This window comes from Rhodnius prolixus, unplaced genomic scaffold, assembly GCF_049639745.1.
Source record: "Rhodnius prolixus isolate KJV_2025 unplaced genomic scaffold, Rpr scaffold_2, whole genome shotgun sequence".
In the NCBI taxonomy this organism is placed as follows: domain Eukaryota; kingdom Metazoa; phylum Arthropoda; class Insecta; order Hemiptera; family Reduviidae; genus Rhodnius; species Rhodnius prolixus.
In genome coordinates this window covers 10,020,325-10,046,757 of record NW_027411592.1, presented here as the reverse complement: position 1 = coordinate 10,046,757, position 26,433 = coordinate 10,020,325, and the positions used below count along the sequence as shown (strand labels likewise).

Here is a 26,433-nt window from a genome sequence, read left to right as displayed (position 1 = left end):
TCGGTTTTTTCTCTTGTGTTTTACCTTTGATTACCCTAATGTCGGCCACACTACATGTTTATTCTACACCTGGCTATAAAAGTAGATGACAGAGACGGAAAAGGTGGAAATCTAGACAAACTAAAAGCTAATTCGGTATTTTTCCCTTGTATTTTACTTTTCGTTTCCCCAAAAGAAGCCAACCCTTTATGTTTATTCTACCTCTGGCTATAAAAGTAGATGACAGAGACGGAAAAAGTGGAAATGTACACAAACTGAAAGCCAAGTCGGTTTTTTCTCTTGTATTTTACCTTTGATTACCCTAATGTCGGCAACACTACATGTTTATTCTACACCTGGCTATAAAAGTAGATGGCAGAGACGGAAAAAGTGGAAATGTAGACAAACTGAAAGCCAATTCGGTATTTTTCCATTGTATTTTACATTTCATTTCCCAAAATAAGCCAACCCTTTATGTTTATTCTACCCCTGGCTATAAAAGTAGATGACAGAGACGGAAAAAGTGGAAATGTAGACAAACTGAAAGCCAATTCGGTATTTTTCCCTTGTATTTTACATTTCATTTCCCAAAATAAGCCAACCGTTTATGTTTATTCTACCCCTGGCTATAAAAGTAGATGACAGAGACGGAAAAAGTGGAAATGTAGACAAACTGAAAGCCAATTCGGTATTTTTCCCTTGTATTATACTTTTCGTTTCCCTAAAGAAGCCAACCCTTTATGTTTATTCTAACCCTGGCTATAAAAGTAGATGGCAGAGAGGGAAAAAGTGGAAATTAGACAAACTGAAAGCCAATTCGGTATTTTTCCCCTGTATTTTACTTTTCTTTTCCCAAAATAAGCCAACCCTTTATATTTATTCTACTTACTTACTTACTATAGGGCGCTACGGTCCTGTAAGGACCTTGGCCTCCTTCAGCACAGCATTCCACTCGTCCCTATCCAAAGCACGGAGTCTCCATCTTCTGACTCCTAGCCTTCTGATGTCGGTTTCGACATCGTCCAGCCATCTTAAGCGAGGACGTGCTCTTTTTCTTCTGCCCCCTGGATTACCATATAACAATTTTTTGGGCATTCTTGTTTCGGGCATCCTTTCTACGTGCCCTAACCATCTTAATCTGGCGGCTTTAATGAAACAAACCAGATCTGGTTCGCCATATTTATCACGAAGCTCATTGTTAGACCTGATCTTCCAAATATTATTTACTTTTACGGGACCAAATATTCTTCTTAAAATCTTCCTTTCCCAAATATTTAGAAGACGCTCATTATCCTTGGTCAATACCCATGCTTCACAGCCATAGGTAACTACCGGTCGGATAATGGTCTTGTAAACTAGCAATTTAGCTCTTCGTGACATCATTTTGGACAAGATGGTTTTCCGTAGGGAGAAATAACACCTATTTCCTGCAGCAATTCTAGCCTTTATATCTTGTTCTATTTCATTTTTCTCAGTCAAAATGGTCCCCAAATATTTGAACTGAGTTGCTGCTCTAAAGGAATAATCTCCCAGTTGGATATTCTCCCTATTGAATGGGGATCTAGACGACTTCATATACAAAGTTTTTTCGAAATTAATTCGAAGTCCCAGTTTTTTGACTGCTCTTTCAAATTCCTGAAAGGATCCTGCTAGCGCCGCTTTATTCCTTGCTGAGATCACAACATCATCCGCGTAGGCTAAATGTTGTGTCAATCTATTTAGAATCGTACCATTCGGATTGGTACGAATGGCTCTTACCGCAGTCTCCAATACAAGATTGAAAAGTATAGGTGACAGTGGATCTCCTTGTCTTAGGCCACTATCAACGGCGAACTTCTCAGACAGCCTCCCTTGTATCTTAACTTTGCACTGACTATTATTTAGCGTCATCCTTATAAGTCGTACTAACTTTTTAGGAATACCCAGATTAACCAGAACTTTCATTAGTTCATTCCTATCGACCGAGTCGTATGCCTGCTTAATATCTATGAAGAGATGATGTAGGTCTATATCATAGTCATACGTTTTTTCTACGGTTTGCCTCAAGGAGAAAATGTGATCAATAGTTGACCGATTACTCCGGAAACCACATTGATATTCGCCCAATATCTCCTCAGACCACAATGATAGTCTACGACTCAGCAGTACTGTTAGTACCTTATACACAGATCCCAATAGGGCAATACCTCTATAATTGTTACATTCCAGCTTATCTCCTTTCTTATAAATTGGGCAAATGGCTGCTGTGGCCCAGTCTTCTGGCATTTCTTCTTCCAACCAAATGTGCCATATGAGTTTATAGATTTCTTCTGCCAGCTCATCCCCTGCGTTTTTAAGCATTTCAGCATTAATTCCATCTAGGCCTGGTGCTTTGTTGTTTTTCAACGTAGCTATGATTTCCAATATTTCTTCCTTATCTGGTAAATCAACATACCTTCCTCGCTTTTACACATGTTACTATTTGCCTGGAAACCTTTTTTTATTTCCTTAATGCCTTTATAAAATTTTCTCGATTGCTTACTGGAGAACTCTTCTTCCAGCTTTTCCAATTTCTTTCTTTCCCAGGTTCTTTTCTTCTGCCTACATATTGTCTTAGCCGCCTTTCTCTTGTTTTTATAGTTTTCTTTATTGGCTCTAGTATTCCTTTGCAGCACTTTCTTTCTTGCTTCATTCCTTTCCCTGAGGGCAGCCTCGCATTCCTCGTCATACCAATTATTTTTAATTTCTCCCCTCTCTCTTCTTCCGAGGACATCTTCCGCAGCCGCTGTAATCGCTCCCTTGATCCTACTCCACCTATATGGCACTCCATCTTCGACTTCCTCGTCGCTATTATTCAGTTTGTTCTTTATCCTTTCTTGAAACTCTCCCATAACTTCGGGATCGACCAATCTGTCTGTATTGAATAGCGCCATTCTTTCCATAGTGCCCCTGCTACTCTTTGCCAATTTTTGTCGATAAGGCACTATTACCAGATAGTGATCTGACTCAGCATCCGCTCCTCGGTAACTACGCACGTCCATCACATCCGATGCATGTCTTGCCTCAGTTAATACGTGGTCAATCTGATTTTTCGTATGTCCATCTGGAGACGTCCACGTTTCCTTATGTACCTCCTTGTGAGGAAATTTTGTGCTGCTAATAATCATTCCTTTTTCTGTAGCGAAATCTATCACGCGAAGGCCATTGTCATTCGTCACATCATGCTTACTATGACTTCCGATAGTAGGCCTGAAAGCTGGCTCCTTGCCGATCTTGGCATTTAGGTCCCCAAGTACCATCTTTACATCATAACTTGGCAGGTTATCATATTCTCTAGAAAGTTCATCATAAAACTTATCTTTCTCTTCATCCGTTTTATCTTCCGTTGGCGCATGTGCGCTGAAGATAGAGATATTAAAGAACTTCCCCTTCAGCCTTATTGTACATAACCTTTCGTTTATATTTTTGTATGCCAGTAATGTATGCTTCAATACCTTTTTTATCATGAATCCTGTGCCTAATCTGTTTTCTTTATGACCACTATTAATTATTGTATATTCCTTCAAATCCATAATTTCAATAGTTCCCCATCTTATCTCCTGAATAGCCAGTATATCCACATTGTAGTCTTTCAAAACATTTTCCAATGACCTGCTTGCCCCCACTTTAAATAGGCTCCTCACATTCCAGGTGGCAAGCCTTAAGAATTGTCCTTTTCCATGCCGATGTCTTTGCCTTAGATCCGTCCGGGTATTTGCTGTACTTTGTGGATTCATAACAATAATTTTTTTTCTGAGGAGGGGCTGTTAACCCCTCGCCCAACCCCCAACCGGGAGGACCAGGGTTTTTCTATCAGGGATTTCCTTCCCTTAGATGGCTGCCGACCAAGGCTATAGAGGACAATCCCCCCCCCCCCCAACAAAGCGCTTAATTTAAAGTGGCGGCGCTAACTCGCCACTGACGCACATCTTCATAGGGTTATGAGGTTATTTTGTAGGTCTGCCTGCGTCACCAGTAGCCCACCTCCCCTCCGATGTGCCCCCCTTGTCCGCGACCGCTTATTGTCAGGCAAGCCTGCTTATTTCGCAGCTAACCACCATATCTGATGGCTGTCCCACTATCCGCAGCCTGTGGACGCGCCTGGTAGCACGGGGATGCATCTGGGAAGGAAACACAGATTTTATTCTACCCCTGGCTATAAAAGTAGATGGCAGAGACGGAAAAAGTGGAAATCTAGACAAACTGAAAGTCAATTCGGTATTTTTCCATTGTATTTTACATTTCGATTCCCAAAAGAAGCCAACCGTTTATGTTTATTCTACCCCTGTCTATAAAAGTAGATGACAGAGACGGAAAAAGTGGAAATCTAGACAAACTGAAAGCCAATTCGGTATTTTTCCATTGTATTTTACATTTCGATTCCCAAAAGAAGCCAACCCTTTATGTTTATTCTACCCCTGCCTATAAAAGTAGATGACAGAGACGGAAAAAGTGGAAATCTAGACAAACTGAAAGTCAATTCGGTATTTTTCCATTGTATTTTACATTTCGATTCCCAAAAGAAGCCAACCGTTTATGTTTATTCTACTCCTGGCTATAAAATTAGATGACAGAGACGGAAAAAGTGGAAATCTAGACAAACTGAAAGCCAATTCGGTATTTTTCCCTTGTATTTTACTTTTCGTTTCCCAAAAGAAGCCAACTCTTAATGTTTATTCTACCCCTGGCTATAAAAGTAGATGGCAGAGACGGAAAAAGTGGAAATGTAGACAAACTGAAAGCCAATTCGGTATTTTTCCCTTGTATTTTACTTTTCGTTTCCCTAAAGAAGCCAACCCTTTATGTTTATTCTACCCCTGGCTATAAAAGTAGATGACAGAGACGGAAAAAGTGGAAATGTAGACAAACTGAAAGCCAATTCGGTATTTTTCCATTGTATTTTACATTTCGATTCCCAAAAGAAGCCAACCCTTTATGTTTATTCTACCCCTGGGTATAAAAGTAGATGGCAAAGACGGAAAAAGTGGAAATGTAGACAAACTGAAAGCCAATTCGGTATTTTTCCCTTGTATTTTACTTTTCTTTTCCCAAAATAAGCCAACCCTTTATGTTTATTCTACCCCTGGCTATAAAAGTAGATGGCAGAGACGGAAAAAGTGGAAATGTAGACAAACTGAAAGCCAATTCGGTATTTTTCCCTTGTATTTTACTTTTCTTTTCCCAAAATAAGCCAACCCTTTATGTTTATTCTACCCCTGGCTATAAAAGTAGATGGCAGAGACGGAAAAAGTGGAAATGTAGACAAACTGAAAGCCAATTCGGTATTTTTCCATTGTATTTTACTTTTCTTTTCCCAAAAGAAGCCAACCCTTTATGTTTATTCTACCCCTGGCTATAAAAGTAGATGGCAGAGACGGAAAAAGTGGAAATGTAGACAAACTGAAAGCCAATTCGGTATTTTTCCATTGTATTTTACATTTCGATTCCCAAAAGAAGCCAACCCTTTATGTTTATTCTACCCCTGGCTATAAAAGTAGATGGCAGCGACGGAAAAAGTGGAAATGTAGACAAACTGAAAGCCAATTCGGTATTTTTCCATTGTATTTTACTTTTCTTTTCCCAAAAGAAGCCAACCCTTTATGTTTATTCTACCCCTGGCTATAAAAGTAGATGGCAGAGACGGAAAAAGTGGAAATCTAGACAAACTGAAAGCCAATTCGGTATTTTTCCATTGTATTTTACTTTTCTTTTCCCAAAAGAAGCCAACCCTTTATGTTTATTCTACCCCTGGCTATAAAAGTAGATGGCAGAGACGGAAAAAGTGGAAATGTAGACAAACTGAAAGCCAATTCGGTATTTTTCCATTGTATTTTACTTTTCTTTTCCCAAAAGAAGCCAACCCTTTATGTTTATTCTACCCCTGGCTATAAAAGTAGATGGCAGAGACGGAAATAGTGGAAATCTAGACAAACTGAAAGCCAATTCGGTATTTTTCCATTGTATTTTACTTTTCTTTTCCCAAAAGAAGCCAACCCTTTATGTTTATTCTACCCCTGGCTATAAAAGTAGATGGCAGAGACGGAAAAAGTGGAAATGTAGACAAACTGAAAGCCAATTCGGTTCTTTTCCATTGTATTTTACATTTCGATTCCCAAAATAAGCCAACCCTTTTTGTTTATTCTACCCCTGGCTATAAAAGTAGATGGCAGAGACGGAAAAAGTGGAAATGTAGACAAACTGAAAGCCAATTCGGTATTTTTCCATTGTATTTTACATTTCGATTCCCAAAAGAAGCCAACCCTTTATGTTTATTCTACCCCTGGCTATAAAAGTAGATGGCAGAGACGGAAAAAGTGGAAATATAGACAAACTGAAAGCCAATTCGGTATTTTTCCATTGTATTTTACATTTCGATTCCCAAAAGAAGCCAACCCTTTATGTTTATTCTACCCCTGGCTATAAAAGTAGATGGCAGAGACGGAAAAAGTGGAAATCTAGACAAACTGAAAGCCAATTCGGTATTTTTCCATTGTATTTTATTTTTCTTTTCCCAAAATAAGCCAACCCTTTATGTTTATTCTACCCCTGGCTATAAAAGTAGATGGCAGAGACGGAAAAAGTGGAAATCTAGACAAACTGAAAGCCAATTCGGTATTTTTCCATTGTATTTTACATTTCGTTTCCCTAAAGAAGCCAACCCTTTATGTTTATTCTACCCCTGGCTATAAAAGTAGATGGCGGAGACGGAAAAAGTGGAAATTAGACAAACTTAAAGCCTATTCGGTATTTTTCCCCTGTATTTTACTTTTCTTTTTCCAAAATAAGCCAACCCTTTATGTTTATTCTACCTCTGGCTATAAAAGTAGATGGCAGAGACGGAAAAAGTGGAAATCTAGACAAACTGAAAGCCAATTCGGTATTTTTCCATTGTATTTTACATTTCGTTTCCCTAAAGAAGCCAACCCTTTATGTTTATTCTACCCCTGGCTATAAAAGTAGATGGCGGAGACGGAAAAAGTGGAAATTAGACAAACTTAAAGCCAATTCGGTATTTTTCCCCTGTATTTTACTTTTCTTTTTCCAAAATAAGCCAACCCTTTATGTTTATTCTACCCCTGGCTATAAAAGTAGATGGCAGAGACGGAAAAAGTGGAAATCTAGACAAACTGAAAGCCAATTCGGTATTTTTCCCTTGTATTATACTTTTCGTTTCCCTAAAGAAGCCAACCCTTTATGTTTATTCTTCTCCTGGCATTAAAAGCAGAAGTCAACGACGGAAAAAGAGGAAATCTATAAAACTAGCAGCCAATTTGGTATATTTCCCTTCTATTTTCTTTTGGTTTTTAAATTGATGCAACCCTTTATGTTGATTTTGCTCCTGGCATTAAAAGCAGAAGTCAGCGATGGAAAAAGAGGAAATCTAGACGAATTGGAAGGCAATTCGATACTTTTTCCTTGAATTCTACTTCCGTTTCCAAAATGAAGCCAACCCTTTATGTTTATTCTTCTCCTGGCATTAAAAGCAGAAGTCAACGACGGAAAAAGAGGAAATCTATAAAACTAGCAGCCAATTTGGTATATTTCCCTTCTATTTTCTTTTGGTTTTTAAATTGATGCAACCCTTTATGTTGATTTTGCTCCTGGCATTAAAAGCAGAAGTCAGCGATGGAAAAAGAGGAAATCTAGACGAATTGGAAGGCAATTCGATACTTTTTCCTTGAATTCTACTTCCGTTTCCAAAATGAAGCCAACCCTTTATGTTTATTCTTCTCCTGGCATTAAAAGCAGAAGTCAACGACGGAAAAAGAGGAAATCTATAAAACTAGCAGCCAATTTGGTATATTTCCCTTCTATTTTCTTTTGGTTTTTAAATTGATGCAACCCTTTATGTTGATTTTGCTCCTGGCATTAAAAGCAGAAGTCAGCGATGGAAAAAGAGGAAATCTAGACGAATTGGAAGGCAATTCGATACTTTTTCCTTGAATTCTACTTCCGTTTCCAAAATGAAGCCAACCCTTTATGTTTATTCTTCTCCTGGCATTAAAAGCAGAAGTCAACGACGGAAAAAGAGGAAATCTATAAAACTAGCAGCCAATTTGGTATATTTCCCTTCTATTTTCTTTTGGTTTTTAAATTGATGCAACCCTTTATGTTGATTTTGCTCCTGGCATTAAAAGCAGAAGTCAGCGATGGAAAAAGAGGAAATCTAGACGAATTGGAAGGCAATTCGATACTTTTTCCTTGAATTCTACTTCCGTTTCCAAAATGAAGCCAACCCTTTATGTTTATTCTTCTCCTGGCATTAAAAGCAGAAGTCAACGACGGAAAAAGAGGAAATCTATAAAACTAGCAGCCAATTTGGTATATTTCCCTTCTATTTTCTTTTGGTTTTTAAATTGATGCAACCCTTTATGTTGATTTTGCTCCTGGCATTAAAAGCAGAAGTCAGCGATGGAAAAAGAGGAAATCTAGACGAATTGGAAGGCAATTCGATACTTTTTCCTTGAATTCTACTTCCGTTTCCAAAATGAAGCCAACCCTTTATGTTTATTCTTCTCCTGGCATTAAAAGCAGAAGTCAACGACGGAAAAAGAGGAAATCTATAAAACTAGCAGCCAATTTGGTATATTTCCCTTCTATTTTCTTTTGGTTTTTAAATTGATGCAACCCTTTATGTTGATTTTGCTCCTGGCATTAAAAGCAGAAGTCAGCGATGGAAAAAGAGGAAATCTAGACGAATTGGAAGGCAATTCGATACTTTTTCCTTGAATTCTACTTCCGTTTCCAAAATGAAGCCAACCCTTTATGTTTATTCTTCTCCTGGCATTAAAAGCAGAAGTCAACGACGGAAAAAGAGGAAATCTATAAAACTAGCAGCCAATTTGGTATATTTCCCTTCTATTTTCTTTTGGTTTTTAAATTGATGCAACCCTTTATGTTGATTTTGCTCCTGGCATTAAAAGCAGAAGTCAGCGATGGAAAAAGAGGAAATCTAGACGAATTGGAAGGCAATTCGATACTTTTTCCTTGAATTCTACTTCCGTTTCCAAAATGAAGCCAACCCTTTATGTTTATTCTTCTCCTGGCATTAAAAGCAGAAGTCAACGACGGAAAAAGAGGAAATCTATAAAACTAGCAGCCAATTTGGTATATTTCCCTTCTATTTTCTTTTGGTTTTTAAATTGATGCAACCCTTTATGTTGATTTTGCTCCTGGCATTAAAAGCAGAAGTCAGCGATGGAAAAAGAGGAAATCTAGACGAATTGGAAGGCAATTCGATACTTTTTCCTTGAATTCTACTTCCGTTTCCAAAATGAAGGCAACCCTTTATGTTTAATCTACTCCTGGCGATAAATATAGGTGACAAAGACGGAAAAAGTAAAAATCTAGACGAACTGAAAGCCGATTTGGAAATTTTCCCTTGTATTTTACTTTTCGTTTCCCTAAAGAAGCCAACCCTTTATGTTTATTCTTCTCCTGGCATTAAAAGCAGAAGTCAACGACGGAAAAAGAGGAAATCTATAAAACTAGCAGCCAATTTGGTATATTTCCCTTCTATTTTCTTTTGGTTTTTAAATTGATGCAACCCTTTATGTTGATTTTGCTCCTGGCATTAAAAGCAGAAGTCAGCGATGGAAAAAGAGGAAATCTAGACGAATTGGAAGGCAATTCGATACTTTTTCCTTGAATTCTACTTCCGTTTCCAAAATGAAGGCAACCCTTTATGTTTAATCTACTCCTGGCGATAAATATAGGTGACAAAGACGGAAAAAGTAAAAATCTAGACGAACTGAAAGCCGATTTGGAAATTTTCCCTTGTATTTTACTTTTCGTTTCCCTAAAGAAGCCAACCCTTTATGTTTATTCTTCTCCTGGCATTAAAAGCAGAAGTCAACGACGGAAAAAGAGGAAATCTATAAAACTAGCAGCCAATTTGGTATATTTCCCTTCTATTTTCTTTTGGTTTTTAAATTGATGCAACCCTTTATGTTGATTTTGCTCCTGGCATTAAAAGCAGAAGTCAGCGATGGAAAAAGAGGAAATCTAGACGAATTGGAAGGCAATTCGATACTTTTTCCTTGAATTCTACTTCCGTTTCCAAAATGAAGCCAACCCTTTATGTTTATTCTTCTCCTGGCATTAAAAGCAGAAGTCAACGACGGAAAAAGAGGAAATCTATAAAACTAGCAGCCAATTTGGTATATTTCCCTTCTATTTTCTTTTGGTTTTTAAATTGATGCAACCCTTTATGTTGATTTTGCTCCTGGCATTAAAAGCAGAAGTCAGCGATGGAAAAAGAGGAAATCTAGACGAATTGGAAGGCAATTCGATACTTTTTCCTTGAATTCTACTTCCGTTTCCAAAATGAAGGCAACCCTTTATGTTTAATCTACTCCTGGCGATAAATATAGGTGACAAAGACGGAAAAAGTAAAAATCTAGACGAACTGAAAGCCGATTTGGAAATTTTCCCTTGTATTATACTTTTCGTTTCCCTAAAGAAGCCAACCCTTTATGTTTATTCTTCTCCTGGCATTAAAAGCAGAAGTCAACGACGGAAAAAGAGGAAATCTATAAAACTAGCAGCCAATTTGGTATATTTCCCTTCTATTTTCTTTTGGTTTTTAAATTGATGCAACCCTTTATGTTGATTTTGCTCCTGGCATTAAAAGCAGAAGTCAGCGATGGAAAAAGAGGAAATCTAGACGAATTGGAAGGCAATTCGATACTTTTTCCTTGAATTCTACTTCCGTTTCCAAAATGAAGGCAACCCTTTATGTTTAATCTACTCCTGGCGATAAATATAGGTGACAAAGACGGAAAAAGTAAAAATCTAGACGAACTGAAAGCCGATTTGGAAATTTTCCCTTGTATTTTACTTTTCGTTTCCCTAAAGAAGCCAACCCTTTATGTTTATTCTACCCCTGGCTATAAAAGTAGATGGCAGAGACGGAAAAAGTGGAAATCTAGACAAACTGAAAGCCAATTCGGTATTTTTCCCTTGTATTATACTTTTCGTTTCCCTAAAGAAGCCAACCCTTTATGTTTATTCTTCTCCTGGCATTAAAAGCAGAAGTCAACGACGGAAAAAGAGGAAATCTATAAAACTAGCAGCCAATTTGGTATATTTCCCTTCTATTTTCTTTTGGTTTTTAAATTGATGCAACCCTTTATGTTTATTCTACCCCTGGCTATAAAAGTAGATGGCAGAGACGGAAAAAGTGGAAATCTAGACAAACTGAAAGCCAATTCGGTATTTTTCCCTTGTATTATACTTTTCGTTTCCCTAAAGAAGCCAACCCTTTATGTTTATTCTTCTCCTGGCATTAAAAGCAGAAGTCAACGACGGAAAAAGAGGAAATCTATAAAACTAGCAGCCAATTTGGTATATTTCCCTTCTATTTTCTTTTGGTTTTTAAATTGATGCAACCCTTTATGTTGATTTTGCTCCTGGCATTAAAAGCAGAAGTCAGCGATGGAAAAAGAGGAAATCTAGACGAATTGGAAGGCAATTCGATACTTTTTCCTTGAATTCTACTTCCGTTTCCAAAATGAAGCCAACCCTTTATGTTTATTCTTCTCCTGGCATTAAAAGCAGAAGTCAACGACGGAAAAAGAGGAAATCTATAAAACTAGCAGCCAATTTGGTATATTTCCCTTCTATTTTCTTTTGGTTTTTAAATTGATGCAACCCTTTATGTTGATTTTGCTCCTGGCATTAAAAGCAGAAGTCAGCGATGGAAAAAGAGGAAATCTAGACGAATTGGAAGGCAATTCGATACTTTTTCCTTGAATTCTACTTCCGTTTCCAAAATGAAGGCAACCCTTTATGTTTAATCTACTCCTGGCGATAAATATAGGTGACAAAGACGGAAAAAGTAAAAATCTAGACGAACTGAAAGCCGATTTGGAAATTTTCCCTTGTATTTTACTTTTCGTTTCTCAAATGAAGGCCACCCTTCATGTTTATTCTGCTCTTGGCTTTAAAAGTAGATGCCACAGACGGAAAAAGCGGAAATTTATATGAACTAGAAGTCAATTCGGTATTTTTCTCTTGTATTTTACTTTTCATTTATCAAAGGAAGGCAACGTATTGTGTTTATTCTACTCTTGGCTATAATAAGTGACTAAGACGGATTAAGTAGAAATTTAGAAGAAGTGGAAGCCAATTTGATACTTTTCCCTTGAATTCTACTTTCCGTTTCCTAAATGAAGGCACCCCTTTATGTTTATTTTACTGCTGGCTATAAAAGTAGGTGACGGAGACGGAAAAAGTGTAATCTAGTCGAACTGGAAGCCACTCCGGTATTTTTCTATTGTATTTACATAAAGATATTGGACCAAAATAGGTAAACCGGAAGTAACTCTCTAATTTTGTCTCTGTTTCTGGTTTTTACAGAATTTCCTTAAAATCAATTGCTACCGTTTTTTATTTTATTGTTATCCTGTTTTGCATGTTTAGATCTTTAACTTTAACATTTATTTTGGGAAATGGGAAACTAATTGTACTTCTTGAAGAGTGGGAAGTTTGGTTTTCTTTAAAAAGGCACTAACTGTTTAATGTACAGTCTACATCTGTTTAAAATTAATATGAATAACATTTGAGCCTAGATTTCCCGATTCCAAGAAATCGGAAGTGACTCCTAACTGAATAGATTTATCAGTATTTTGTAAAAAATCTCGTACAGTTTTATTAAACATCGAACAGTAGTTATTAACATATAAACGTATCACTCTAGAAAAATTTGTCATGGAAAAAATGATCTGGGGTACTTCTAAGAAGAGGAATGAATAGATTCCCTCTAAAGTGTTCTTTTTTCGTAATTTCGGTCCTCGGCCTTTGCACTGATGCGAAGGATTATATTTAGTGTTATAATTCCGAGTTTGTTGAAAATTCCATAATCTGAAGTATGCCTTTACTCAATGGATGGCTAACTTTTCCTCTTTTACATGTATAAGAATTTTGATGAAACAGAAATTCATATTACATAGAGGACTAAGATCTGGGAACTGTTGTACTCGAAAAATTTGTTTTTGCTTTTTTTTCAACTTCATACAAAATTGTTTTACTTTTCATTATTTTTTTTTGTATAATATAAAAGAAACTGTACAAAATAACAAATCAAACTTAAAACAAATTATAAATAATAATTATTTATATATATAAAAAGACAATTTAAATTAACATATGCAGGTAACAATTTTTTTTTTCTTTTTTTTGTTGTTTAACTTAACGAAATAAAATTCACTTTCACATTTTGAAATCTTAATTAAAATTTTATTAGAGATTACATTAAGGCAAATATATCACAAAACATTATTCTAGATTAATTTAATAATGACATTCCTCCCTCATTTATTTATTTATAAAAAATTGCAATTGGTTTTCGCATTTTTATTACTATAAAATAATAATATGTTGAAGACAATTGTTCGTTCAGTTTAATAATACCACTATTTATTCAAACTTTTATTAAATTTAAAACTGAAAACTAATTGTTTCGAGTTTAGCACATTTGATTTAATTACAACAAATTTTGGCCATAGCAGAGGATGCCATTTTAATTGATTTTCTATTACTTAAAGCTAATTCATTTTTAAATGGCAATTTATCACTATGGATTACTTTCATATATATTTATGTACAATTTTTTAATAATTCATTTTTCCCCAAATATACAATGCGGTAAAGGATTTTATAAATAAGTAAATGGAATAATATACACGTGGTAGGGGAAAGAAGTTTTTTAATTCAACTTTTCTTTACCATCAATCATCGTCTTTTAAGTATGACTCTATTGGATTAGGACCTCTCCTCCTGGTACTTGGAGTGGCTGTGATACCTACATCAAATTAGTAACCAATTATTAAATGTTATATATATAAATTATCGCTTTAACAATATAAAATAACGTTAATGAGAATTACATTTACTTAAATCCACTATTGATTTACAAGAAACACTAGTTCTACAAATGAAAACTTCTCCAAACTAGACGCCCAATCTACTTTTTTTTTAGTTTAAGAATGAAGATACCCAATAGCTATTTAAAAGAGAGAGAGGGAGAGAGAGGGAGAGAGAGTAAAGGATTGAGCTAACTTGGTGTAAATCTGGGCAAAGGGCCAAAGAGAGTTCTTGACACTGAAGCCCAAATCAACTTACTTTCCAATAACTGGCAATGTTGTTTTAGAAATAGTCCACCTAATTATAAACTAAATAGAATAGAATAAGTACCTCACACTTAGATTAGAAACACAATTAAGGGAATCATTATTCCTTTAAATCCTAAAATTTTTATTTATCAAAGCGAAGAAATTTATACAAAATGAAAACCTAAAACAATTCTAAATTCCATTTTGTAAAATGGTTGTGATATTGGGATTTTCTATTATACTTACACTATTTAAAATAAAAGTCTTATTAAATGAATTAATTAAAATTAGAAAACGTAACTTACTAGCATACTTACTTGAAGAACTTTTCTGTGCATTTAAACAATTCAACCACTCAGTCATACTAATCCTTCTATCGTGGTTCACGTCACAATATCGGGGCAGTTTCTTTCCACACCTCCTAAGCTTCTTGTGAGTTGATATCATCGTACGGAATGTCTTCCATTCTTTTCTTTCTAGTACCTAAAATAAATTAAGTAATGGAATGTGTACTTTACATTTTTGTTCAAATTTTTTTCAAGGTTTTGTCTGATATCATTGTTGATCGGAGCCTTTTCCAGTGCACTGCCGGCATCCATACCATGTTTTTACGATACAGGCAATACTGTCCATCGCGGAATAGTGAGCTTTATAAGGTTCATATGTAATACAGTTCATAAGTTTTTTCTATAAATGGAAGGTTTTCAATGAGATAGGATGTCTGTTACTGAGTACCAGTTCTTTATTTGGAGAAAGATGTATTATATTTGGGCTATAATAATGAACTTTTATATCTCAAAAAATGATTTAATGTAATAAAAGTAAAAACTGCAATTACCTTATTTTTATTTGTGTCAAGTGCATGAAAATTCCAAGCTGCAATTTGCTCATTTAGAGGATGTTGATCTATTAATAGTAATCCTTTATCACTCGCACTAAAAATTAAATTTGTTACCAATATTTGTCTAAATAAGTAAAATATTCGTTTCAGAAAAGTTTATAATTTGACAATTTTAATATTCATAATTTCTTTAAAAAATACCTAAATTTTTTTTCTTCCATAGTTCGCGAAAGAAATTCCATCAGATCTCTTAAAAATGCATTTTTTCTATTTTCAGGACATCCTGAAACAATACAAAATTTTATTGTGGAATTCAAATTATTCTTTGTTAAGTTGAAATATTCTTAAGAATAAGGAAGATCCAGAAAGGTTTATTTTTTTCTTTTTTATTTAAATTACGCAGCACCGGACTGATCCATTGCACACTATCCACTGACAAGAGGTGTCACTTATCACCCAACTGCACCCCCAGCGATGAAACAACTCATTCATGTTTTCTAGGTAGGTCCTAAAAAGAGAGGGGTGTCGGCAGATAAGATTATCAACACCCAGCTTCCTTTCCTCCAAATTGAGGATATATCCTTTCCCAACAGCTGGTAACAAAACAGGCCTTTTATAAAATTCACAACTCCCAAATCGCATTGGTCAAAAAACTTAAGTATTTCTTCCGGGAGAGTGCCTGGTGCCTCGGAGACATCGTTCTTAACACAGCCATCATCTGTGCCAACCATTCGACGGGAATGCGTCGCTTAATACATTATTGGACTGAACTAGAGTTTGCTAAATCCAAATTGTTGCGCATATCAACGATTTCTTCCGGCCTTATTTATATTGTGGAGGAGTCAGTATTTAGTTTGCTGAATTAGACTGGAACACCTGCAGGGATTTCAAGATCTCCGAGTTCGGAACCTTTCTAGGCTGTGAGCAAACAATGTTCAAGTCGAGGGATTGCATCAAAGAACTATGTCCTGGGATCAAGACACCAACATCAAAAAAACAAGATGATAATTTTCATGAACTGATTTAACCTGGGTCGAGGTGTATTAGTAGGCGAACTGATCAGTTACTCCAATCTTTTGACACACAATGGTTCACTGGGGGTTTTGCTTAATTGGAAAAGACTGTTCTTTGGGCTATACCATCAACAGGCGTGACAATTGCAATTCCCTCGTGGAAAGTCTTACTTGATAGCAGCACTTTCTTCAATAACGGTGAACAAATATTCTATCAAACAAAAAAAGCTCTCGTCTCTTTATTAAGCCACATATTTTTATTTTCCCTTACAACTGCCATGTCAAATTTCTGACTTCATACGTTGTATGGCTTCATTTGATCATTGAATTGTTCCGTTTTTTTTGAAGTACGGGTTCTGAGGCGTCATACTTTCCTTTAAAACTCTTTTATTGTAGCGAACCCAATAATATTTAGAAAAAATTTGAAGTTCGAAGAATGCTTGAGCACTTTAGTAAGAGAAAAATCATGTGTCTCTTCACACCAGATTAATTTTACTAACTAATCACTTCACATAAGAAGTTCTAGTGTTTATAATCTTTTCTTGGAAGTTTTTTTGAAGAGGAGCTGGATAGTGCTCAATTATCGTTATTTACCTTTCATGGGTCTTGAAGGTGGTTGTACCGCATCACACTTGGGATTAAGATCTTTAACAGATGTCCCGGGTATTGGTTTCCCAGAATCTTCATGGACACACCAACAGTATCCTGCCACAAAAATATCAACTATTTTATATCCGTTATTAATTTAATTATTATTAATTTATTTTTTTAAAATTGATTTAACATAAAAAATTACCAGTAGATTTATAACATTGTATTTTTTGGTATCTTCCGTCAGGAGCACATTCTGGCACATAACTTTCCAGATTACTTTGTTCTTCTAGAACTGATTTTCTGTCTGATAAACAATCATTCACTGAAACAAGGTTTAATCTTTCAGTAGGGAGGAAATAATAATAATTATTTAGTTGTATTCTCTCGCATCTTCGGCGATTTAAAATTATACTTTATCGCTCCTGAAAAGCTGCAAGAATTGATTCGAGTAATGTAGAACTTCACCACAGATAGGAAAAGTGCAGATTATTAACAGTCAGTGAGAGTAAGGTAGACTTTCAAGGAAGAAAAAGGGTACAAAGCCTATGAATCACTGCGAAACCTCAAAATTCCTTGGGATTCAGCAAGCTGGGAACATTGATTTTGCAGGAAATCAAGAGGAATAATGTAGGAATTTTCTTGAAGAGGCTCTTCCAAGTACTCAAGTCAGAGCTGAGGGCGTTAACCTACTAGCTATTAACACACATACTATTCCCATTTGACATATTCTCTTGGTGTAACATAATATCATGCTCCGATACAGACTTAGAGGACTTACAGTGAATTACTACATGGGTACATTAAACGTCACAAGTATTCAGCAGTATCAGACTGTTCGTTTCCTAAGCCCAAGGAGGGAGAGGTGCAGTAGACATTAAAGACCTACGTCAAGCACAAATTAGAGAGATTGCTCGGAGGAATCCTTGTCGCACAAAAGAGGCTGATGTTAATTAAGTTCACGCCTACGAATTTAAGTGCATTCGAGACAGAGACAGGGATGCACTTGCTGAGAATTCCGGAAGGATCGAGATCAGAACAAGCAATCAAAAAACAGACACTCAAAATTCCTGAGTTTATAAATATCGAAAATGCGCGTCAAAATGGCTTCTTTTTTTTTGCAGAGACGAGGGGGCTTACGACAGTTCTTCCGATCCAAGTTATCTTGGATCTAGAATGTCGAGAAGTACTTAATTAAGGTATATGAAATGCAGGATGATAGATGTAGATTGTGCCATTGAAATTACACAGCACAAAACAAGCTTATGCAAACAGTTGGCACAATCAGATTACCTTCAAAGACACAACCAGATAACAAAAATAATTACATCAGAAGTTAGCAATGAAAATTGGGTAAATTGTTAGTAAAGTGCCTTTTTATCGATATGAGTCTCAACCTTTGCTGGAGTGTGACAGGTACAGATCTAAGACCGGAAGGTGCTCACTAGAACTTACCAACACAATCTAAATGATAAACTACATGTCAAGGAGGAGGTAATGATGGAGGAAATTGCAGTGTCCAGCACTAAAAAATCTTCTTCAAGTTTTAGTTTAGAATAAACAAAATGTAAGCACAACTAAAGTTCGAAATAAAGAGAGTATTGTAGAAAGATGGTCCGGCTAGTGCCTTCAGTAATACTATAATAATAGGAAATTTTTACACTTATTCTGAAGTTGACCAATGTGTTTTTGTACTTTTCTATCTAGCTGCTCTTTTGAAAATTTCACCTTCAGGAAAGTAAATGTGAATGGCTACATTGGCTATTATAATCCGTACCACCATCAAACATATTTCCAATTTAAAGAATTCTCAATTTTCAATTTTAAATCCTTTTTTTTTTAAATTCTTTCTCGAAAAATGTTGAAATTACAAATTATTGTTCATTAAACTAACAGTTAGAGGCCAAGTTTAATATTAACTTAAAGTTCCACTTGAAGTTGGAGTTTTCTGAGAACCCCTAAAAAACAACAACCCTGGAAAAATTTACTGATAAGAACGACAGGCAGTTCAATTGATAAATAAATAGTATGTGATGTTTAATGACAATCGTTAAAGCAGTGGATAACTGGACCTAGAAACTAACTCACATAGAAAGGTATTTTTTTTGTTTTCTTTTTTACAATGTAACAAACCAAAATACCTTCTGGTTCTTCTTTTCGATCTGGCCTTTCTATTCCAAAATCTGGTATGTCACTACTCATCAAAGGGACACTTTCCTGTAACACTACCAATAATAAAACTATTAATCTCATCAACTAATTTAGAAGTTATCAAAACTATTAAAAACTTTATTAGTTTTAAATATTTTTAATACGGTCACTATTTTGAATAGTGTGAGAAGTGAAAACAATATCAGGGCCACGAGAATCAGTTACCTGGTTTAGAAATGCTCACCTCCCAAGTCCCCGTCACTAGTTTTCTTTTTGTTCCCCCTCGTCCTTTTGACTGAAAAAAAACAAAACAAAAGATGCACTGAAACAATTTTTCTAGTTGCTTAAGATATAATTATATCTGAGAATGTGATAGGAGACCGTGGTTTATCACATATAGGTGATAAATAAAAATATTGTTTTTTAAAAACTGTAAATCAATAGTGCATATTAAAGTACAATTAGTTCAGCTATATGACAAATTTGGCACGATCACAATACTTCTTATACTAGAGTAGTGAGAGGAAATTAAAGAAGCATGAATATCTTCAAATTAAAATAAGGCTAAACTTTAACATCCAACTGAGGCTGGCATCAATAGAAACTTAAGAACTACATCAGTAAAGTGTAATCGGCATGTTAATGTAGTGCACGGTCTTAGTATGGATGGACTACTTTATAAAATTACATAAACATGCTGATGCAGAGAGATGCAAGCCTCAATCCAGCCAACACGAATGTCTCCTGACTACCTCGTTACGCTACCGCTATTTGTATTTACATACATATATAGACCACGCTATGCCTCTAGTAGTTTCGCAAAATTGAAAAACTTGTCTATGGACTAAATGTAAACAAAAATAAAAACGATTCGCTCATAATTAAAGTAGTTTTTTATCAGGTTCAATCAAGTCTTCACCCTTAAAAAATCTTTGTATATCTACCATTTTGGATCTATAAAAGCTAACAATTTAATTTTTCACAACTTAAGGTAAACCGAACTACTTATTACTGAAAACTATTTGGTATTTCATGCTTAGGACTGCAACTAAACCCCCTGTTTGCTAGAACATTCTCTGACTATTAATTCTGACGGAAAATTTGCTTAAAGGCAAAGGTAATAGTTTTACTTAAAGTGATCTCTTATAATATTAGAGAACACTTCTTGTTTTTCCAATACAGCATCCTACCAAAGAAGGTTTTTGGTAGTCCTTATTATTAAATTGGTAATTGCTATAAAATTAAATTTGTTCCTTTAAATATGTGTTATGACTCCGTCCTAAACCTACCTTAGTTCTGGCGAGCCCATGTAGTCTGACATCTCAGTAGACAAAAAAAGTCAAAGGAACTATCGTGAATCTTACCTTAAAATCGGTTGAAGGATAAAGTTTGTAGCTGCTCTGATTGATTTCTTAGGAAATCCTTTTAAATTTTTTTTTTTTGCAAGTAATATTAACAGCCCTCAGAAATTAAAAAAAATTATTTCACCGCCACCGTAATGATTTTTTTTTTAAGGAAGATGTTTATTTACAAAGTTACATTTGATCATAGTAGCAGTTAAGATCACATAATTCGATTAGATGAGGAATTGGCTAATTGGTCCCATTGATTAGATTTTCAACCTTCTTGAATAATTAAAACTAACAGCATGTATGCAACCCTAACCATCATTTTTCTACAAAATACGTATGTACTAATATTTAGTTTACACAATTTCTTTAAACAATCATTTTTCATTAATTTAATGGCGATTACAGAGGCAGAAATTGTCTCTTGAAATCTTGTCCGCTGGTACAGGGCACAATGAGGGTATGAATAAAAACGTTTTACTCACGTTCTACACTTTGGAATAGTAAAAACCCTGACAAATAGTAAAAAATTACCACTAACGCAATTAGCTATATTACGATTCTAAAATTTTCTTTCGTCTCTATTCGGATAGCCCATACTGTGCTGAAAGCACATAATTCTTGAGGCTTCACCTTGAAAATAAATCCTGGAATGTTCTAGGAATTCTAGAAGAAAATCCCTTCTAGCAAATATATTCTTTTGATCTAGATGCCCCGGCCACATGGGCGTTTCAGGAAATGAAGAAGTCGATAAGTTAGCCAAACTTTCTTCTATCATACAAATAAAATGAAATTTTCACCTATTAGCGGGAGTGCTGGACGATGCAAAAACTGATGGTTAGAAAGATTGTATTAGATGGAAAAAGTGGCATTGAAATGGATTAAATTAGTCATGATTTGTCAATTCGATCAATCTTGCAAGCTGCTTATAACGCTTTCCCCCATTTCTGAGAATATTTCTATATATGCATTGTTGTCACATAAAGTACATTATTTGCCAGAATATTTAGCGTTAATAGAAACCAGATTTTCAAAAGAATCATAATGCAATCAAAAAATATAGGTACTTTTGATTTTAAGTAATTTGATGGATAATTTTGTCTAAACCCTGATGATAACTTATATTAAACTTGAGCTTTCGGCATTTTTTTTTTTTTATCCCTTCTCAAACAAAGCATAAAAATTCACGCAAGTAAATTTCCATTTAACTTTGTTTTTAAATATTTTTATTTTAAACATGTTGATAACACCTTATTTGAATAAACCATTTATAAAATGTCATACTAATATTTTACTTTGCCGTTCTAAAGTCGCATTATTTTTACCAAACTTTTAGAACCCGTTTACTTGTACTGGCCCCTAAGAACAAAAAATACCGCTTTCATTTTGGCGATACTTTAGTATTGTTTTTCATCAATAGAGCAGACCATAACAGAATGTAAATCTAAGCTGAATGAAGGTCTCATTTATGCTAGAAAAAAAACTTTTTTTAAGGCCATATTTAAATTCATATGATTTCAATAATAGGCAGAGAATAGAGATGGTTAAAATTAAGCAATTACAAATTAAAATATTTATAGAGAATGTCCAAGACATGAAGTAAATGTTGAAATGCAGGAATAGCTGATTAGAAATAATAAATGGCTATGAAGGAATCAATATAGCAGACATATGGACAAGTTAACCGTGAATTAGCGAAATTGAAATTATTTCCTTCTAATTGTGTTAAATGAAAATTTGTTAATCTTTGTTATTAATGGACAAGTTCTGTTGCATAATGTATGAAATGAAAAAGCAAGTAAGCGTAAATTCTTCAGGATTGTATTAGGTATTTTAATAAATAATTGGTTATTATTTTAATATTCAAGATTAATTTTTTGTTTTTTGTAAAGAAAAAAAACCTACTCAGACGGGGACTAGGGCTTACATGTCACTTTCAGGTTTAATTGGAAAGTTGCTCACTTGTCCTTCGCTCTAGGCACTTGGTCCATTCTTGCAGAGTTATGTAGCTATCCCTATCTGAGTCACAGAATCTACTGAATGAACGGGCGCATTTCTTTGGTTTGACTACCTTTCGTACAAGTTTCCTGAGCTCTCGGTACTCATCACGACTAAGCGTCTTATTCGAGTCTTTGTCCAGAGTCCCAAACTTCCACAAGACAGCTTGTTTCTCAAGTTCTATTTCTGGTGCTGCAAAAATTTATAAATAAATTAAAAAACAAATAAAATGTAGAACCAATTTATTTAACTATCGATTACAAGCTAAAATATATTTATATATATAAAACTTGGTACCATCTTTTGGAACTTCCGATGTACGATTGAATTCAACAGTAAAACTTCTAATCAAATTGTTTATGAAATTTGAACGTTCTATCCTCCCGCACTCTAAAAAAGTAAAAAATAAGTGAATAAAAAATACAATAAAATGTAAGCCATTCAATTATATTAGAATTGAAAATGAATAATTATAATGAATTCAACTAATAATAAATAATTCAACAGCAAAATTTTATTTGAAGGTTTAGTTATGCTTAAAATAAGCAAGTGATCGCAGGATCAATTAATTTTAAGGAAATAATTTCAAACAAGAGCAATAGGTGTTTATGTGGATATACTAAACTCTTCACTCTTCCCCAACGTGACTTTTCTGTCGGAATTTGAATAACGTATTTAAACGTTCACTAATAATACGCGGTGGTTAATACCGTACTATTCAGAGAAATCTCCTTTGAACCAAACAAAATGTACTAAAATGAATTTTCTTGGAAATAAGTCTGAGAACTTACCTTTTTTTGGTTTCTGACTTCTTAATCCTGAACCCCTTCTCATTTTCCCTGCCAAGACAGGTTTTATTATAAGACAGTTGATAGGCTACAATCATTTTGTAAATAACTTTATGTTTGCGAAAATTACTAAGCAAACATTTAAACTCAAAAAATTCACATTTTTTTTTCTCGTTTTTACCTCTTCTGTTACATTTAGGTCTAGCATGACGAACAGATGTGTTAGGCAACGGCTTGCCTTGCGGGGTTACACACCAACAATAGCCAGTTGCTTCGTGACATTGGACCGGCGCATATCTACCGTCAGACAAACACTTTGGTATGAATACAAGGCCGCCTTCTGGGTCCCTTCCATTTCTATCCGCCCAGCAGGGTTGTTTATCTAAAAGAGAAAAAACAGAATATAAAATTAGTGTTTGGTTTTTAACATACAGTAACTATGGGTTGGTCTGGGTTCCATAATTATTTGTATTTCTAACAATTCAATAGACAATAGAATTTCTCTTTTCTAAGTTTTGATTTTGAACCTGTACAGTTTCCTGTTAAAAAAACTTGAGTCTTTACCTTGAGGTACTGTCTGCTTTTCTCAAAAGAGGCGATTAAAAGAGCCTCCTCCCCTTTTTCTGCGGGAGAAAGCACACCTCATTTTCAGTCTCTTAGGTGGGGAGGACTTAAATTTTTGATGAGAATCTCACAATAACGATCCAATCTGCTAAGTATGCCAGGCGAAACATAGCCAATGAGGAATTTACGGTAGCTAACCCCCTTTTAGAAGAAGCACAACACCCCCAGACTAGAATCTAGGCATCCAGAAGGAGATGGTTGGCCGGAGAGAAGCCTGAATAAATCAATAAATTTTGATTTTAAGTTCTTGTTATTTTAAGTTTATTTTATTGAAATTTCGCAATCCATGACATCACTTGATCTGAATATTTTATTTCATTCATTCTTTTAGGGGAATTGGTTTCAGGGCTCTCATGGTGTTGGATGGAAATAAACCGATTCCCTTTAAGCACTCTAAAGTGCTTCATTTCCACATTCAACTCATTTCAGTGTAATACACGGCTTAATAAACTACAAAATGTTAGAAAGAATTAAATAAATTTTAGAGTTTAAAGAAAACCTAAGAGTTAAAACCTTGAGAATATTGCTAGAGAAATTTAAGTTTTCATGAGTTTTCCCACCAATTTATTTTAAAATAATATATATTTCTTTTTAAATCGGAAAGTCTGTCATATTTTGCGCTCTTTTTCGATTATTTACCAATTGCAAATGCCTCACCCTTGTGCCGGCCCAGTTGTTGAAATTATGTAAACGGGAAGCATTGTCAAGTATTGCGACTGAATACCTTGACACACAAATTCAGTACTCGCTACTAACATGCAGAAACATTTTGTTTTTGAGATAAACAACGATACACAGACCATTCACTAACAAAACAAAAAAATTGTTTTTGTAATACCCTGAAATGTTGATAGTTTTTTTTTAATGTCATAATGATGGAGGATAGAGGAAGGGAGATAGCTATAAGAATACAGGATGAGCTAGAAGGAAGATAGTCACTACTCAGTCTAGAAGACTGGTTCAGTTACCTTTCTCCAGCGCAGCAGTTAGAAATAGTTTTTTTCTATTCTAGTAGTTAATGTGGTTCTTCTCAGCCGATTGAAAGCTATAATAGAGTGAGCTGCTAGTTATTAAAAGCCACGTACAATCTTTACCCATACAAACACACACTGCCTTAGTGTAGATTGTGATCACAAATAAAAGAGATCTCAGGAATGTGTACGGCACGTAGTAGAAATACCACTACAACACACACCTGTCTTAGCAGGTCTTAAGTGAAGGCACTCTTTGTTTAGGCCAGCAGACAGCATGGCTACATCTTGCCCTTCCCCGCACATCCAACCAGAGCATGCTCTTCTTTAGACCTTCTCAACACACCTAACCTCATCACAACACACTTGAACATAAAAAGAATGTATACATATCCAGGAGGCGGAGAAGTTTCACTGCTCTAGGTCTGGATAAATAGTTCTAATAATAGAATTAAAAATCTGCTGTAAACGTACGCATGATTTTCTCTCACCGAGATGTACCCAATAATTGTTTACATTCTCTTGCATAGAGCAATAAGTACTGCCGATCATATTAATTTTCAATCTCGTGTTTTAATCGAATGCCCTCAGTTTCTAATAAGTGGTAATTATCATAAGTGCCCACGATTGTGATGTCAATCTTCCCGATCACAATCCCACACCTGAAAAATTCCACTTTACAGAATGGATTCTTTACTTTTAGAGATTTTCTTAAAAACGATCATTTGAAACATTTTTTCGGAAAGAACATCGATTACCAAGAGTGGGTTGCGTAGACTTCCGTTTAACAGTGTAATGTGCAGTCCTTGGACATATAGATATTGGACGAAATCAGCTGCCATAAGTTCGGATTCAAAGTTAAATGCCCCCACCGGTTAGATTAGGTAATGCCTCCACATTTGACTAAATCCACTTGCCCACTTTATCCTGATTTGCTCGAAAAAAATATAATAAATTTTTAATTTCTCTTATTTAGATAAAGAACGTATTGCGATCATGCGCAATTTTTTGAAATTTATTTTTACCCGAAAATATCTGTTTTGAGATCACCTTAAATCCGAAATAGGTTTCTAGAAAAATGACCTGTTTTGTGTAGATCAATTTTGTGTAGAGCACGACCAATTTAGGCCTAGCAATTTAGGTTTGTGTTTTTTGTTTTGTTTTAACCAGATAATCGTTTCCGTTTACTTGACATTAAATGGTCCACTAAGAGTGACAGATCAAATGCTGCGTAGATAGAATTAATGTAATCTAACAGAATTCTTTGAAAACATACAGGATTAGAATTATGTAGATATTTCCAAAAATAGTAGTTGAATTACTTTTTAATGGAAAGTATTTTGAGAATGTCTGAATAAAGAGAAATTCGTGTTTATTTTTATTAAATTTTACAACCCAAAAAACCTGACTTCTTCACCAAATTTCGTAAAGGTCTTGACCGTACACCTTTCTCTGCCAGTGACTCTCTTTAATTTTTAACAGGTAACCCTTCATTTCTCATCTTGACTCTAGGCTATCCATCTAATCTGCATAAATAGCAGAATCAACGATGTTGATAGTAACCGCATCTTCTTCTCTAGCATCTAATCTGATGATACATTTTTCATAAATTGTCATAATCATCTTTTTTTCTCACCCTTTTGAGGTTCCACATCTCCGACTAGAGAGATTTTTTTTTATTCTAATTTTAAAGACTTAAGGTACCAAGTATATTAAGAAATTGGAAGATCAAACGAAGGTCAACAGTATGCTGCAGTTTACAGTTTTTATGCAATAGTAAAAACGAGCGTAAACGTTTCTAAAAGATAAATGGATGAAGCGACCAACTGTTTTTTCTTAAACTTATAAGTAAATTAGAAAAACCAGACACATCTACATAATATTTGTTTAGTGTAAGTACTTGTAGACAGTTTTAAACGTACTGTTTACTCGTAGTCTGCCAATTCTGTGCCAACAGTGTCTGGGACCTTTCCGCCTAACTAGCAGACAGACGAAC

The 26,433-nt window shown here is 35.0% G+C and overlaps 2 protein-coding genes across 3 annotated transcripts in view; both read right to left on the bottom strand.

Moving 5' to 3' along the window:
* Positions 1-885: 885 nt before the first annotated feature.
* LOC141450175 (uncharacterized) lies at positions 886-3,734 on the bottom strand. The gene is made up of 3 exons (XM_074120331.1): positions 2,501-3,734; positions 1,285-2,396; positions 886-1,188 (listed from the first exon to the last, which is right to left on the bottom strand). The coding sequence occupies exons 1-3, from the start codon at positions 3,732-3,734 to the stop codon at positions 886-888; spliced, it is 2,649 nt and encodes an 882-aa protein (XP_073976432.1).
* A 9,576-nt stretch (positions 3,735-13,310) lies between these two features.
* Positions 13,311-26,433, bottom strand: part of magu (SPARC related modular calcium binding-like protein magu) — a 54,563-nt gene continuing 41,440 nt past the window's right edge. The window contains exons 3-14 of one of the 2 annotated variants that reach the window (XM_074117783.1): positions 23,024-23,224; positions 22,846-22,893; positions 22,352-22,444; positions 22,019-22,246; positions 18,952-19,002; positions 18,698-18,781; positions 16,762-16,881; positions 16,560-16,670; positions 15,154-15,235; positions 14,950-15,046; positions 14,429-14,594; positions 13,311-13,801 (exon numbers count right to left, since the gene is read on the bottom strand). In XM_074117783.1, coding sequence (XP_073973884.1) covers positions 13,728-13,801; positions 14,429-14,594; positions 14,950-15,046; positions 15,154-15,235; positions 16,560-16,670; positions 16,762-16,881; positions 18,698-18,781; positions 18,952-19,002; positions 22,019-22,246; positions 22,352-22,444; positions 22,846-22,893; positions 23,024-23,224 — 1,355 coding nt within the window. In that variant the 3' untranslated portion in view covers positions 13,311-13,727. Of the gene's footprint in view, positions 13,802-14,428; positions 14,595-14,949; positions 15,047-15,153; positions 15,236-16,559; positions 16,671-16,761; positions 16,882-18,697; positions 18,782-18,932; positions 19,003-22,018; positions 22,247-22,351; positions 22,445-22,845; positions 22,894-23,023; positions 23,225-26,433 lie in introns of both variants that reach the window. The other variant, XM_074117786.1, reaches the window with a different exon arrangement.